The sequence below is a fragment of the Thamnophis elegans genome, chromosome 1 (genome assembly GCF_009769535.1).
Source record: "Thamnophis elegans isolate rThaEle1 chromosome 1, rThaEle1.pri, whole genome shotgun sequence".
Lineage (NCBI taxonomy): Eukaryota > Metazoa > Chordata > Lepidosauria > Squamata > Colubridae > Thamnophis > Thamnophis elegans.
Genome location: NC_045541.1, coordinates 52,034,241 through 52,051,036, shown reverse-complemented (window position 1 = coordinate 52,051,036; position 16,796 = coordinate 52,034,241). Strand labels below are relative to the sequence as shown.

General features: G+C 35.9%; 1 protein-coding gene across 1 annotated transcript in view; it reads left to right on the top strand.

The window, feature by feature from the left end:
* Positions 1 to 16,796, top strand: part of KALRN (kalirin RhoGEF kinase) — a gene marked incomplete at its 5' end in the record, with an annotated part of 302,460 nt that overhangs the window by 219,088 nt on the left and 66,576 nt on the right. Inside the window, 5 exon segments of the mRNA XM_032209049.1 lie at positions 13,219 to 13,262; positions 13,265 to 13,306; positions 13,309 to 13,409; positions 13,411 to 13,470; positions 14,885 to 14,986. Coding sequence (XP_032064940.1) covers positions 13,219 to 13,262; positions 13,265 to 13,306; positions 13,309 to 13,409; positions 13,411 to 13,470; positions 14,885 to 14,986 — 349 coding nt within the window.

Genomic DNA, 16,796 nt, shown 5'->3' with positions numbered 1-16,796 from the left:
AAATGTAAAATTATTATGTGGCCTAATACAATATATGAAGTCAGTCTGTATAATGGTTACAACAGGCAATCAGAGTAGGTAGATTTTAAAAGTAAAGTGACAATATAATTTTTAGCTATTAAAATGTAAGCGTATTTTTTCCTCATTTTCAGTTTATTACGTAGTTTTGGAAATGTAACAGTATGCAAAAAAGAAAACAACAAAACAACAAAGAAGAAGAATTGCTTGAACGAAAACAAGCAAGCTGAGACAGTATTAAACATTATCGAATTAGTTTCAATAAGATTGGTCAAGCGATTGTTCAGAAGTTTGAGCCTTAATATTTCCACCTGCTGAAATATATGACATGACTTATAAAGATGAAACATACAGTTCTGACAATATTTCTGAATCAGAGGGTAATTAATGCAATCTGTTTCATACATGAGGAGGATGTGATTGAAATTTTTGTCTTCTCCCTGGCCTCTTCTATAAATAATAGTAACATATAAAACATATAGTTTACTTGGACTTCAGTATGGCATTTGATAAGGTAGACTATAACCTACTACTAGATAAAGTAGAAGAATGTGGATTGGACAGCATCACCACCAGATGGATTCGTAACTGGCTGACCAACCACACTCAACGTGTAGTCCTCAATGGAACTGCATCTACATGGAGGGAAGTATGCAGTGGAGTACCCCAAGGCTCTGTTTTAGGCCCAGTACTCTTCAACATCTTCATCAATGATTTGGATGAGGGAATAAATGGGGAACTCATTAAATTTGCAGATGACACCAAGCTGGCAGGAATAGCCAACACTCCAGAAGGATACAGAAGGATCTTGACAAACTTGAACATTGGGCACTATCTAATAAAATGAAATTCAATGGTGAAAAGAGTAAGATTCTACATTTCAGCAACAAAAACGAAATGCACAGATACAGTATAGGTGGTACCTTGCTCAATAGCAGTAACTGTCAGTCCTACTAACTGGAGTCCTACTGGACAACCATTTAAATATGAGCCAGCAGTGTGCAGCAGCTGCCAAAAAAGCCAACACAGTTTAGGCTACATAAACAGAGGGATAGAATCAAGATCACGTGATGTGTTAATACCACTTATAATGCCTTGGTAAGGCCACACTTGGAATACTACATTCAGTTTTGGTCGTCACGATGTAGAAAAAATGTGGAGACTCTAGAAAGAGTGCAGAGAAGAGCAACAACAAACATGTTTAGGGGACTGGAGACTAAAACATATGAACAGTTGCAGGAACTGGGTATGTCTACTTTAATGAAAAGAAGGACTAGGGGACACATGATAGTGTTCCAATATCTCAGGGGTTGCCACAAAGAAGAGAGAGTCAAACTATTCTCCAAGGCACCTGAGGCTAGAACAAGAAGCAGTGGGTGGAAACTAATCAAGGAGAGAAGCAACTTAGAACTGAGGAGAAATTTCCTGACAGTTAGAACAATTAATCAGTGGAATAACTTGCCTCCAGAAGTTGTGAATGCCCAACACTTTAAGAAGATGTTGGATAGTCATTTGTCTGGAATGGTATAGGGTTTCCTGCCTAGGCAGGGGGTCACACTAGAAGATCTCAAAGTCCCTTCCAACTTGCTATTGTATGTAAAAATCAACAATTGTCAAATGTGCATTAGGGCAAACTAATTAGTGCAATCATTTTTCATTGTAGTAGCTTCTCTGTGCACTGGGGAAAGTCACAGATTTCCAAGAAGAAAGTTAAGGAATACAGAACCCCTTATTGTTGTATTTGCAACATATTTTGAGAATTCTTAAGAGATTGATAAGACTGGGTGATTTGTGATTAGGTAATGAATCTATCACTTATTTAGAACCAGAGGCATTGGCGGACTTCGTTTTCTACCTCAGATTAACTTAACTCAATGAATTACAAATTAATGTTCTGCTCTATTTGTGTGCCTCAAAGGAAAGCTTCTTGGGCAAAGTATATTTACATAGTCCTTTTATAACTGTTCAATACACAAAGACTTTGTATACTCCTCTACTTTACTTTTTTGGCTTAGGAGCCACTAAGAATGGGAAGTACAGTAATCCTAACTATGCATCCAATAGGAATTTTTGCACCATCAAAGCAGGATTAGCAATAACCTTTCAATTACTCGCACTGGCTTTTTATTTTATAAATGGACACCATTTTAAGAAATTCAGAATGAATAATAATGGTAAGTGCCCTAAAATGAATACATTTGTAAAAACTTATAAAATTATTCTCAGTTTCAAAATGACTTCTTGAAGATTCAAAATTGCAATCATAATTTGCTTGCTAAAGTGATAGCAAATGAACTACTGTATTTAATGTATCTGTTTGTTGCAGTGATAACAATGCAGTAAAATTTCAGTTTGATGGACTATTAGGAGGAACGTATCTCCTTTAAATCCAAAAGTTGATGAAAACAATTTGATGTAATTTACAAATTTTGCATATTTTTGTCATTTATACAATTACATAACATACAAAGGTGGTAAACTGATGAAAATTTTATTATATATTTATCAACAGTCATTTCATACCACCTAGACTCCAGAAGGCATATAAAACATAAAAATAACCCATACAATTAAATGTCTGAAAATTCTTTCACTCAAAGTAACAAACACACCCATATCCCATTAAATCTTTTAAAGCTTTATGGGCAAGAAACACTTAAAGGTGGTAATATTGAAGCCCACCTTAATAAAATTGCTTTTACAGCCTTGCAAAATGTCAATAATGAGAGAACTACTTTTGGAGGTAAGGTGTTTTAGATTAGGGTTAACACAAAGGTCTCATCTGGTTCATGGCCCTCACATGTTCACAAATTGGGACTTTGTGCTGTACCCTTCTAGAAAAACAGATAAAATGGGCAGAATCCCTTGGGAAAAGGTAGTTACCATTAACAAAAGATATAAAAAACATTATTGCAGTAATTACATAAATTAACACAAATAACAAATTGCATCAGTTGTCTAGATTGAGTTGGAACATGACAGGTGTTACCTGTTATCTGTTGCTGAAGATAAAACCTAAGCTTAAATTTTTGTCTTTGTATGCATATCTTTATCATATTACAATACAAGTCAGCTTGGTTATTATGTTACTTTCCATACAGAACATTTTAAGTGTTCTTGAAGGAAAGTGGTGTTTATTTATTTATTACATTTATATGCCACCCATTTCACTGTCAGCATGGTCATCTTGCTTCTCAATATAATGTAGCAATTATAGTTTGTTCCATGATGGCTGAGTTCACATGTCATATTTCACAAGGCCGACACCAAACAAGCCACATTTGTGTTTAAAACATTGTATGAAACAATCATTACAATTTAGTGGAGCAGTGAAATTTTTTAATGTAAAAGAATATATTTTCATAACTGGGGAATATATCCAAGGTTTAAGGATGAGATTTGGGAACATCTGGCAATGTGGCTAACCTTAAAGACCTTGCCTAAGTCAGGTTTTGCTGATTTACATAATAAAATCACAAGCGAATGAGCAACCTTGATGCAGAATTAGAGTTTGAAATTAAACTTTAGCAATATGAGAATACACCATTCTTTTGTATAATTTATTCAAAACATATACATGTTTTTAGCAGACTTACATATTCTGCTATATTTAAACAAGATAAAAAAATGTACACAACATTATATGGGGCTTTTTGCTTTACAATAAGGTTTTCTGCAGGAAATAATGCACATTACCCAATTTCCAGTTTGTTCAAAGGAGCAGTGGTTAATGCTGTCACTGTCAGCTCCTCTCCATTAGTTAATTAGGAAAGAAAGACCATGAGACTCCATGTGTAGAAATCAAATGTACTTTTACTAATTAATAATGGTTAAAGGCAATGCATAGCGAAGTCTGATTAATTAGGCGCGAAAGCAGCTGATATATAGAATAGCCCATTCCCCACCCCTTGGCATCACAGTCCTGGCCCAATCATAAGTCTTCCAAATGTCAGGTGCAAGATAACTTCAAAAGGCATCATGAAGATGGAATGTCAGTGCCGTTAGACCTGGCGGGAAACACCCACGCATGCGCAGTCCGATCAATCGGTGAACTCCAGAACCTTCCACCAGCACAATGAGTAACCCCTCCCAAATACCATGCCCTCCCTCCCCGTTTCATGGCAGCTGAAGCGATAGCAAAGCAGAAGCTGACAGTCACATTTATCCATAGGTTCTCCAAGCAGCTAAGAGTCTAAAACATGGCCCATTGTTTTGCAGAACATTTTTTTGACTTATTGGTTCCTAAATTTGGTTATGAGCAACCTTTCTTCTATAATTGTGAATTAAGCAATATCCTTTTTGGAAAAATGGTTACATAATTTAGTCCAGCAGCAGCCTATTCAAAGCAAGTGTAAAAGAAGAAGTTGGATTCATATAAGCATTCTTCTGAATAAGCTCTGTCTTTAGACTGATGATAAATTATTACAACTCATGCATGAGAGCAGTTTCCATATTGGAAGTTTTGCAAAGAATAAATGTATATCATGAAAACTGATGTGGAAATGGTAGATTGAACTCGTGTGCCCTATACTAGCTGTGGGTAAAACCTAAAGAGACTATAATAAAATCCTGTAGAATTAGCAACACAACTGATCCTGGGTTTGGGGGAAAAAAGTACTCTATACATTTTGCTAAGCCATGGTTTGTTTAATAACAGTTGGCTAAATATTTGAAGCCACAAACTATGGTTTAAATTATAAACAAAACTATTGTTAAGTGACTGGATTCAGACATCTTCCCATGCAAGCACAGTTTATGTTGCTGGAAAATGCTAAATTTAGAGGATCTATGACAATGAAGTTGACATAGCTACAACCAACTCACCACAGCAACTTGCTACGGGAAAACTCACCACAGGAAAACTCGTTGTGGGACAAGAGTTACACTAATATCAAATAAATGGTGGAATCATTAAAGAAAGGATACAAAAGAAGGGACAGAATGAAATGTGAATGAATGACAAAAATTAAAATATTTTTTTATTTATTTGAAATAATTTAATTGTTAAACAGTCTTTAGCTGAGTTGTCCCACAGCAAGTTGGCCGTGGCAAATTGTCCATGGTGAATTGGCCAAGGTGAGTTGTCTCATTCTGAAATTTAGACATTATATTACACCATGTGCTCATGATTTCTCAGTATATGAGAATCAACCATTATGGTTTGTAAAATAACCATGGTTAATAGTACAGTATGCTGGGAAAACCCAATCACAAACCCACACGTTACATGGTTTTTCATTCCTTGGTTTCATTAAGGTTTTTCATAATAGGATGGGAAGGGCTGGTTTTCAGTAGCTGGTTGATCTTAATGACTTCATTTCATCATGTTATGCAGATCGATAGTGGTGTTAGGTAAGCAAAGGATAAATGAAGCAGTATTCCTGTGACTCATAATTCTAAGACACTGGGCCAAAATTGTTGTGTAAATTCCCTTCCCTGTGCCTTTTCCTAGTTTCAGATCAGGTTGATAAGAGCAAATAGTTGTTCATAGGTGACATAGTTCTCCAAATTCTTTCCTTCATTCCATAGTTTCCAGCAGGCGAATATTCTTTCAAAGAAATTGGAGGGATAAATTGTAGAAAAACTGGTCAATTTCTGTACTTGGTTCTTTTAATCATTGCTGAGGTTTACCATAGGAAAGTAGAGATGACAAAATTTAACTCCATAATGCAACAACTTCCTGAGGAGAGAAGTTAATAGGTTCATAAAGGTTCATAAATAGTCATACTCCTGAATTACTTTACGCATAAGATTTCCTTGTATAATCTGGGAATTTCCAGTATCAACTCATGTTCCATGTCTTGTTCCCAAATCCATATAGTGTGGCCCTCACAGTTTTAGAAACTTCAATGTCAATTTTAGTGAAAAATATCTGAGAAACAAAGGTGCAATTTTTCGCCAGGGTTTTGGTGGCAAATAACTTTTAAAAAAATGTGGAGTCTTTGCTTCATCTTTGCAAAGCAACAGTGCTGACCTTGCCCTCTTTGATAATATTTCATTATTGTCCTCCTCACTATGGAAAAACTGTAATCAAAGAAAAGAATGTAGGCTGCGGTTGCCAAAAACAATGCTTGTCCCTTTCTCACCAGACATTGTTTACTACAAAAGTTTGCAATCTTCAAAGCTTCTCTCTATTGTTTACTGATTTTGTAATGTGTCTCAGAACTGCTTTCCAAGAGCAATTCTTTAAATCCTGAAGGAGGGTTGCACTTTGTATCTTAATCTGAATTCTTATTCAAACAGATTGAAGGCACACAAACACAAACACCACAATATAGTCCATAAGAGCACGGATGACATTTGGGATCTCTGGGTGTGGTTTTTTTTCTGTAATACAACATACAAGACACAAAACTTAATAAAAGGAAGAAATATACCACCAGACCTAATGTGCTGTATAATATTCAACTCTTTTTTTTTAATTTCACTGATTTAAGAAACAACAAGACTGCTGTGTATTTGGAATATATAAGAAGACTTTCTTGATTGTTTCTGTAACCTTAACATTTTTCACACCTCTTCTGCTTCACTGAAGATATTGAAATACCGGTGACATCTTTGCTGTTCTGCTCAACTGCTATCTTGTCTTTTGCCTGACAACAGATTTAGTCTCAGATAACAAATATTTGTAATTAAGGACTTTTTTTTTTTTTTGCTAAACATTACTAATTTTACAAAAGTAAATGGCAGTGTTTGTATATCATGATCGGCCTGTTTGGTTGTGATTTAGTATCTTATATTAGAGCAGTTAGTCTGATTTGTAAACTTTGATTTATGGTACAACATTTTAAGCGGACCCCTGCACTTTCAACAAATGCTGACAAAACAAAAAGTGCTATGTTATTGAATTTAATTGTAGAAATGAACCACCCTCATGGAGCAGACCGATGAAAATTCATGAGATACTTGCATCTAGATCAAGTTGATTGTCTTTCCATTTTAGTATTAGTCTATCTCCTAGACTTTTAATTTTCTAAAATGTGCAAAACAATTCCTTTCTTGAATGCAAAGTACAGAGTGTTTGCATATTTTGCTGTATGCTGTTTTGACAATGTTCCTTTGGATCTGTTTGCTTGCTAAAACAAAGAACCAAGTCAAAACAAACTGTTGCAGATGAATACTGTGTTTTAGTGAGGGCTGCCTAGTCAGTTAAAAAGAAGAAGAAATCTTTCATGTTAATCCTATAATTACATTCTCTGGATTTACTAGGCCAGGAAATTCTTTTACAGTAATGCTTTGACGGTAAAACTTCTTATTGACTTAGACAACCTGGACGGAGGAACCCAAACATTAGACTCAAGCAAGCTTTCTATTTCTTTCTCGGTCGAAATAATTGCAGGTTCGCAAACTGTCAAGTTCTAAAAAGTTGTTTTTATATTTAGTCTATTCTATTTCAGGTCTATATATATATATATTTGGAAGTTTACCAATTTCTGTCCCTCCTGAAATAGACAGTTTATGCCTTAGATTTGTGAACTGCACCATTGTAAAAATGAAAATGCATTAGACCTGACTATTCCAGCCTATCATTTTATTCCATAAATAGAGTACAGGTAAATTTACTTAAGCAGAATAATCTATGGATATATTGATGAAGTCTTTAGTTATTTGTGGATTTTGAAGCTAAAAGTAAAGATGCTTTTACATGAGAATTCTCATGAAGCAGAAACATTGAAAGCAGATCCATAATGTACTTCAGTATTAGAAGTGCCAGCTAAACCAATTTTCTTTCAGTGTAATAGCATTAAAGTTAAACTGTTGAAAAACTGATTTGGCTTTTGTTTTTTTTAAGACACCCATTGGAAAAAGCTTTTCTCTCACTCTTTTTCCTGGTTCCTGGGTTAAAGCCATCAAATGAAACTTGCCTTATTTATTTAATTACATTTGTATATCTGCCCATCTCACTTAGTGACTCTGGATGGGCATGATTTGTCAGTAGCTGAAACAGAAGTGAGCAGTAAAATTCACAGGAGTTTAGTCAAGTACTGTTTTCCTTGTGGAAAAGTTATAAGGTTTTCTTTGATCTTGGGTTTTTCCCCTTTGATATGGAATGGGAGATTTATTTATTTATTATCTTATTTTATTATTTCTGAAACCCTGGGCAGTGATTTCTGCTTACTTTTGAAGCAGCAGAAGATTGTGGGCTGCCTTCATATTGCTTCAAAGGGTTTGGGGAGTGAAAAACATAATAGTAGGTGGTGGGTTCTTTATATATCCTTGATTTTGCTTTAGTCAAACAATGTGCTGAGGCAAAATACAGTTTATTTCTCTATGAGTTAGCATGATACCAGCCAATGTTTTATTCAACAAACTATGGGTAACCACGATGCCTGAAGCAGGTCTAATTACACATGAATTTATCTTCAAAAATATCATTGTTCAGCAAACTCAATTCAGGACAAGACAACTCAAAGTTGCTTACACCCCTTTCTGCTGCTGCTGTACTGTACTTGTTTGCCTTTGACCTCCTCCCCACCATCTGTAATTTTGTTGCTGTTTATTGACGGCAGATGTGCCATCTGTGTCTTTCCTCCATGCTGTGTTGTTTCACAGCATTTTGGGCCTTTTCCATTCCTTTTCATATCTTTCCAGAACTCTGTTAGAGCTCTTTGTTAAGCCATGGAGCTCAAGCATAGCTACAGAACAACACACACACACACCCCACAAGACTGCTGGAATCTCCATTGGAGCATAACTAAGCCTCAGTTAATAAATTAGAGAATTCAGGACAGGAACTCTTTTTATTCCTATCAGATTTTTCTGTATTTTGGGAGACATATGCTGAATTGATGGGTTGCTTCTGCGTGGGAGGGCTGGCTTTTATTTTTATGAGGGGCCCTTGGTGCTCTCTGCTTTGAGAGGCAGAAGCTCTTGGAAGGTATTTAAGTCCCTTTGGAATCAGGAACTCTCGTGTTATGAGCATTTTAGCATTAAGGATCAGTCTAATTGACTTTTCAAAAAGTAATCTTAGACTCTAGGTCAGGGGTGTCAAACTGAAGGCCTGGTGGCCGGATCCTGCCCATGGAATGCTTAGATATGGCCCTCAGGGCCATCCTGGAAACAGCAAAGGACTGGCCTGTGGTGACTCTACCAATGAAAATGGAGCTCCATTTTTGCTGACATTTTTGCGTTGCAGGAGGCGATCACAGCCGAAAATGGAACTCTGGAGCTTGTTTTCACTGACAAAGTGCTCAGACAACCATAGACACCCCTGACACAAGTGACGGTGAGCTGGCCATGCCCCCCCTGGCCCCTCAAAGTCAAACAACCCTGTTGCGGTCCTCAATGATCGAGTTTGACACCCCTGTTCTAGGTGGTCCACATATTCCCTTTAGCAATTGTCAGTCACAGATATCTGGCCAAACTTTAATGGAACTTAGACATTCCTATCTGAAGTTTAAGTTTGGAATTGTTCTAACTTTAAACTTTGAACTGCCATTAAGCATGTATAGTTGTATGTCACATATTCAATAATATCCTCGCAGGATTTTGGAGGTTATGGATTTTATGATGTTGGCCTATTCTCATCTTAATGAGATCCCGGGTGATCTGGGTCAGCCCCTTTGACCTTTGTGCATTCCTTCTTTCTACACAGTAAGAGAAGCCGGGAGTGGTACCTTGGGAAGAAAAAAAATGAGTGTCTTGCATTAAATTAACTGGAAATGAAATATTTTCTTATTCCAGGATATGAAATCTCAATTGTTAATAGAAATAACCAGAGCTTTGAATGCACAGAAAATGCCTAACCTTACTTAACCTTTTCATTTCAGATGCTTTTCTGAAATGTTCATAATGGATGGGTGCTTATCTCACATAAATTATTTCATCAAAGTTCTTAAATATTCTGTAATGCAACCATTGTAGATTAAAGTTCCTTGACACAAAGTTTATCTAAGAAAAGCTTTAATAGTGTTCAGCTATCTTTCAGCTATGTCATTTGGGTACTTTTTAGTGCTTTGTGTGTGTACGAAGTGTGCTTGGCTTGGTTTTCAAGCAAACATTGAAACTACGATGTTTAGAACACAGAATATCAGTAATAACCAACAATTATTAAAAAGTTCTTAACATTTTTGATTGTTGAAGAAATAGAAGAAGATTCTCAAAATTCATCTGAAATTTTCAGTAATATTTCATTTGGACTTTCTTTAGAATATGAACCATCACTGTAAACTTTTTTTCATAAAAGGCATTTTTACACTATGATATTCTCATGCACTAGCCATTCCACTACATATAGGTAGTCCTCAACGTACAACTGTTCACTTAGTGATGATTTATTACAATAGCACTGAAAAAAGTTACTTATGACAATTTTTCACATTTATGACCATTGCAGCATCTCCATGGTCACATTATTTACATTCGGATGCTTAACAACTAATTCACATTTATGACAATTGCAGTGTCACGGAGTTATGTGAGCCCCTTTTGCGACCTTCTGACAAGCAAAGTCAGTGGGGAAACTGGGTTTACTTAACAACTGTGTTACAAATTTAAGAACAGCAGGGATTCAGTTAAGAAATGTGGGCAAGAAAAGTCATAAAATGGGGCAAATTCACTTAACAAATTTTTCACTTAACAACGTAAATTTTGGGCTCAATTGAGGTCGTAAGTTGAGGACTTTTCTGTTTACGGTTGTTCTTCCATCATATACATATGTATTGTCTTACATATTTTTGAAAAGTCACTATGTAGATTTACTAGAACAAAGCAATAAGATTAATTAAATAAATATTCCTGTGTTTAAAACAGATAGTTGAGAGATGGCTGTTTCCAAGATAGTTATATTTTCTTTAAACTTACTAACTTTCTTAGTTGCAAAAATTCATCATCTTGGTCTCAATGTGATGTGCATAAACCAAAAATATTAATATTTAGCCTCCACATTGAAATTGTCTATATGGATAGTCCTTGCCGATGACCACAATTGGGACCAGAATTTCTGTTGGCAATAGTTAATTGAATTGTACCCAATTGTACAACCTTTTTTGTCATGGTTGTTAAGTGATTACTGCAGTGGTTAAATGAATCACTCTGTTATTAAGTGAAACTGGCTTCTCCCATTGACTTTGTTAGTGATAAATAGTCATAAATAGTGATCACATGACGCTCCATGCAGCAACTGTCATAAATGCATAACAGTTGCTAAGCGCCTGAATTTCAATCAAATGACTGTGGAAATGTTGCAATAACGATAAGTGTGAGGATTGGTCATAAGACACTTTTTTCATTGCCATTGTATCTGAACAGTGGCTAAACGAACGCTTGTAGGTCAGATACTATCTGCAGCCTAATACAGACTTTGGATTTCTTTATTTTGAAGACTGGATTTCATAACATCACAAATATAGCTATGTTTATTCTGAAATGTGCTTTTGATTTGCCTGTTTGAGAGGAAGTCATCTCAAATAGAAATTTGGTACGCTTAGAGCCCTGGGATATAATGTTGCTGCTATTTCAGTTCCAATCAGTATTTTTAAGGCATAGAAGAAGTATCATTTAAATTCATATTTATTTGTGGCTGCAAAAACAGATCCTGATTGAATCTTTGGGCTTATTAACATTTCTGAAAGTAGTTACCGAATGACCTCCTCTTGTACCTTCATGCGAATGAAGTGAAAACAGAATAAAACACAGTGCAAATCAGCTAATATTGTTCACAAATATATTGTGTGTAGCTACTAAGTGAGGCAACTTCTTTACTCCCATTTTTCAGAACGTTGCATAGAATGTCATTGTTTAACTCAACCAGTTCCAAGGGTTTTATATATAATATTTGTAGAAACCATATAGATATAAAAATAATTGCCGTCCCTGAAACCACAGCCTTCTCCACTTTTCCTCATATTTCTTTTTTGCTGTGTGGAAGGTTATGTTAGACATGTAAGCCTTTCCAAAGTATACCTCACATGTTTTATGTGCTAAAAGGAAATCGATATGAGAAAATATCTGTAAATTCAACTTTTTAAAAAAAATCCTTTTGTTCCTTAAAAAGCTCATAAAGTAGAAATAATAGCTGTAAAGAATTTGTCTTTCAGTCATATTTTTGGAAGATCCAGTTGATAATTTTATAACTACATGGTCCAATAATATGTAGCTAAATGCATAGTTTGCTGTGGAACTGAAGTAGGCAATAGTTTTATTCAGGAGCATAAAATCATGAAATTATACATGAAATTATACATTCTAGCTGTTTATCTCTAGAACTGGAGATTGAGACAAATAAAAGCTATTCTCCAAGTTGCAAGTCTAGCTTGATTTACAGCAGGCCTCCTATCCTGATGAACAACGTTCTATTGTACAGAGGTGCCAATTCAGCAGCTTGCCAGGCATTCAGATGTTGGCATTTATTTTGGTGTTTATAGCCTAATTCAGTAACTGCTAGTTTTAACCAGCTGTTTGAAGTGGTATGGCAAAGGATACTGTAGCTGAAACTTTTCAAAGTATAACACTTCTTTCAGGGAGGGATAAAGGTCTTTCTGTAAATTGGAGGAGAAAAAAACAAATGAAGTAAATAAAATGATCTATGGAGTGAAAACTAAACAATCTTAGAATTGCGGTCTGATAATAATTTGGATTCTTCTGTTTCCATCCCTTCTTAGTCATGTGAATTTTGTAAGTGGAAAAAGTTTGAGGTTTATCAAACAGAAGATAACACAGTGGAACCCTTTTCAGCAGTTGCTTATCTTTTGCCATTTTTAAGGCTGATTTGTGTGGACGAAAATAACAGTGATAGGAAAATAGAGTAGGTAGAATCAGTTAAGCTTATAGATGTATCATCCCTAAGTGACTTCCGTTTTCGCAGAAAAACCAAAGTTCTGATAGCAAAGTTACAAGTAGCTTTTCTTCCTTCGGCAGGAAAAGTACTTAGACTGTGACTTAAGAAGTCTCCATAGTTCCCCCTGTTGAAAACTTCTTTTCTGAATGTATAGGTGCCACATGTATGAGACAACAAAATTTAGATTGTTTTTCAAGTGGAAACAGATAAGCATGAAGGAGGGGAGTCCATCTATAAAAATGGGAAATGAAGTGAAGTACATTGAATTCAGATCTGATGTAGCATGTACTCTTCTAATTTTAACCTTGTCAACCAATTTGCGGCACTATTTTCAGAGCGATTATCAAGCCTAAAGACAACTGTTGCTTAGCCTCCTATTGTTCTTGTTCTGGCAGATTGCCTATTCCTCAACGAAAATGGAGCAAATCTGATTCTGTGGCTAATTTACAGCCCCACACGTCCCTTAATCCATCCAGAGCTCCCCTGGTCCAAAGCGTTCAACCAACACCCTGAAAAATGGCTGACGAGCCTGTACGTCGGCTGAACAGTGGGAAAGGCTGAGAGCAACATCAAAAAACAGAAGAAAGTACGTGAAGGAAGGAAGAGCTTTGACTAGGACTTCCCCCAAACCTGGAGATGAAACCACGCCTCAGGGACTGACAGTGCCGATGACGGTCAAGCTACACCTTTGCCATTATTATTATTTTAAGAGTACAAACTTGAGCCTGACATTTTCATTTCTGCTATTTTGCTTTTCAATAGTTGATTAATAGACATGATTGACAGTCTAATCTAGACTACATCCACACACCCTTTTTGTCCCAGTGCCAAGTTTACCTATCAGCCATAGTCAAGAATCTGAAGCAAGTGGTCAATAGGGGAGTGGTGTTTCATTTGGAAAACAAAAGAAATGATTATGTGACCATTCTGGCTTGGGGAGAGGAGGAGTCTCAAGGACTTTAGTAACCTGAAAAGCTCCAGTTGGATTGCTGCATTGGGGTCTACAACTCCATTCCCACTTCTGCTTTACACTACTGGAAAGTGCGGTACCTCCCCAGTAGCCATCATTCTCTTTTCTTTTCTTTTCTTTTCTTTTCTTGTTAAGCTGAAGTAGGAATAATAATTTTCTGAAAGATGTTTCAGAAGGTTGCTTTTTCTACCAGCAGTGTTCCTTTTTCTTCTCTCCAGAGGTATGGTGCCTTGCTATAAAGGAGAAGAAGCAGCTTCCCTGCACCTACTTTTCTAGCCACCACCTTCAAAGTAGTCTTGAACAACCACAGTCCCACCCTCATGTAAAGTTGGCCCTGTTTTGCAAGTGTGGCAGGAACACTGCATGGGTAGTGATTTTTGAAGTGGTGTATTTTTCCCCTGTCTTAAGCATATCACGGTAAATGTGGGGGGGACCCCAGTTCAATGCTGAGATTGGGAACTGGTGACAGGAACTCAGTGAGTTGCCCTTTTGTTGCCATGAATATTACCTGAATGAAGCAATGAGTAGCCCTTATTCAATGGAAGTAAATGTTTGAAAATTCATTCTTACATACACTGTTGCCTTATTATAATAAGCTCCGTATTATGGGGTGACTCGAGACTTACTCTTTTGCAAATAGAAAATTCTTATAGAACACCTCTGTTCTATAAGAGTTAAACTCACGTCATCATAATAGCGTCCCATGATGTATCATGACTTTTTCCCCCTTCACTAAACCGGATGTGGGCATGGCCAGGGTATGGCGCATCCGGCCTGGGGGCTGTAAGTTTGACAGCCCTGTTATAGAAGGAAGGTGGCAGAACAGTGTGGGGTTGGTTTTTTTCCTGTTTTCCCTAATGTTTCTATCACTATGTCCAACGGTATTCTCCCAATCCTCAAGAAGGCTGTAGGGGGAGTTGCCTTAGTCAGGGAGAAGCAAGAATGTATTCATTTATTTTATTTTAGTATACTGAATTGAAATTGATTTTCATATAATGAAACATAAAGCTGATTTCCTTTTCTATGGGTTATTTTTCATCCTTGGTCAGATATTTTGACAGATTATTTCCTTTAACCTGTTCACATCTTTGTAAAAACGATTCTCTTGCTTTCAGAAGAGCAAGAAAGGATGGGGCGAAGATGAACCAGATGAAGAATCTCATACACCACTTCCTCCTCCAATGAAGATTTTTGATAATGATCCTACACAAGATGAGATGGTAAGGCTTTAATCTACATTTCTCCTTGGAATAACTTTATTAAAAAGAAAGGGGGGACTCCATTAGGATCTAAAACATCAAGTTTACTATATGTGGTTTTATTTTATTTGTTGATGTTTTCATAGAAAAAAATGGAACTGAACCATCTACTTTCAAAATCTTAGTTATACAGTATACAGTATTTGTGTATTGATGTCCATTTCCTGCTTAAGTCTTTATAATTTAACCTGCCTACATTTATAGTTTGAGGGTTTTTTTTACATTCATACTTTTGATGGGTATTAAATGATGCTTTTTCTTTATTTTGTTTGGACTTTTGGACTTCTTAGCAGTCAGACCTCTTCGTGGTTTATTAAAGTTCAGTCGCTGACCAAGAAAATTCTGGATACAGTAAAACTCTTCTGAATTCCATTATAGGGAAAATGTTGAGTTCACTATGGGCATTATTTTATTACATCTTCTTCCATAAATGGTGTTGTAGGGTTTTTTTTTTTCCCTACAACAACCAAAAAAAGGAAAGGATTGTTTCATGGCAGTGTATTTTCTCCTATTGACCTTGTCAGTGGGAATTCTTAAACTTTTGGTGAACCTCTTTGGATCCAAAGAAAAGTAGCTGATAACCATTATTTCATAGTAATTGATCTTCAAGGGATCTTGAACAACAGCTCTCATCATCTCCAACTTGTCATGCATAATTTAAGAATTTGATGCCACCATTCTCTTTTTGTATATTACTCGTATCTTCTAGTCATTAATTTTCTTTTACTTCAGTTATCTAGAATTGATTGTCAACTAGCAGAAGTGTTATTCTTCTCTTGAGCATCTTTTTTATTAATATGTCAAAATGGTCTATTTTTCATATAAAACATTTGTAGTCTTTATCTAGTAATTCATGAGGCATCTTGCATTGTGAGAAATAACATAATAATTCTACAGCAACTTTTCTAACAAATCCTAAAGTAAGTAATTTAGTCGGAATTCACCATAGATTTGCAAGAAAAACAGCAGGACTATGTAATTTTTTCTCCTGAAGGGTAATTTCTTATTCTTTCTCACCATAATCTACTTCTTATTGGGAGGAGGTAATAATTAATAACCATGCCGTTATCTGGAGCAATAAACTTCTAGAGAAGGTCATTTTGACAGAATGTTCTACAGAGAATGATATAATTGCCCCTTGCTCTTGAGTGGAACTTTCCAATATTGTTTTCAGCTTCTTACAACTCTTTTGATTGCTAGCACATTAAATATTTCTGTGGTACTAAACACCAACCACAAAGACTTTCATGTTTGAAATTTGTACTTTCATGGATTGCTAAAGATTGGAGCACTTCATCTATAATCTAGATATGTTGCATAACTTTGGGGTTAGGGAAAGCATTAGAGAAAATAGAGCAGTATGACTGTCTTCTGATCAGAAGACTGAAGTAATAGTCAATTTTGTGGATTTTTCTTGGAAGGATTACATGTCTGAGTTCATGCATCATGCATCAAGTCATAATGTAATTGGTTGTGGTTCACTCAGCCACTGCAGTTGTATACATGTTGTATGGCTTAGTGTAGCATTTGAATTCAGTCACAGTGCTTATTGAATGAACTGTAGTGAAAACAAATGGTGATTCTGCATGCCTGTCTGTATACAGCCAAAGAATTAAAATAAATTACAAGTCCTTACTTCCCAAGGGAAAGATATTTGCCAGCCACTCTACTTTAAAAAATATTTAACCATTATGGTTGCACTCACTTTGAAACTGTTGGAGCAAGTATTTTAGATCCTGTGACTTGGTGACTAGAACTCTGAAAAATATAG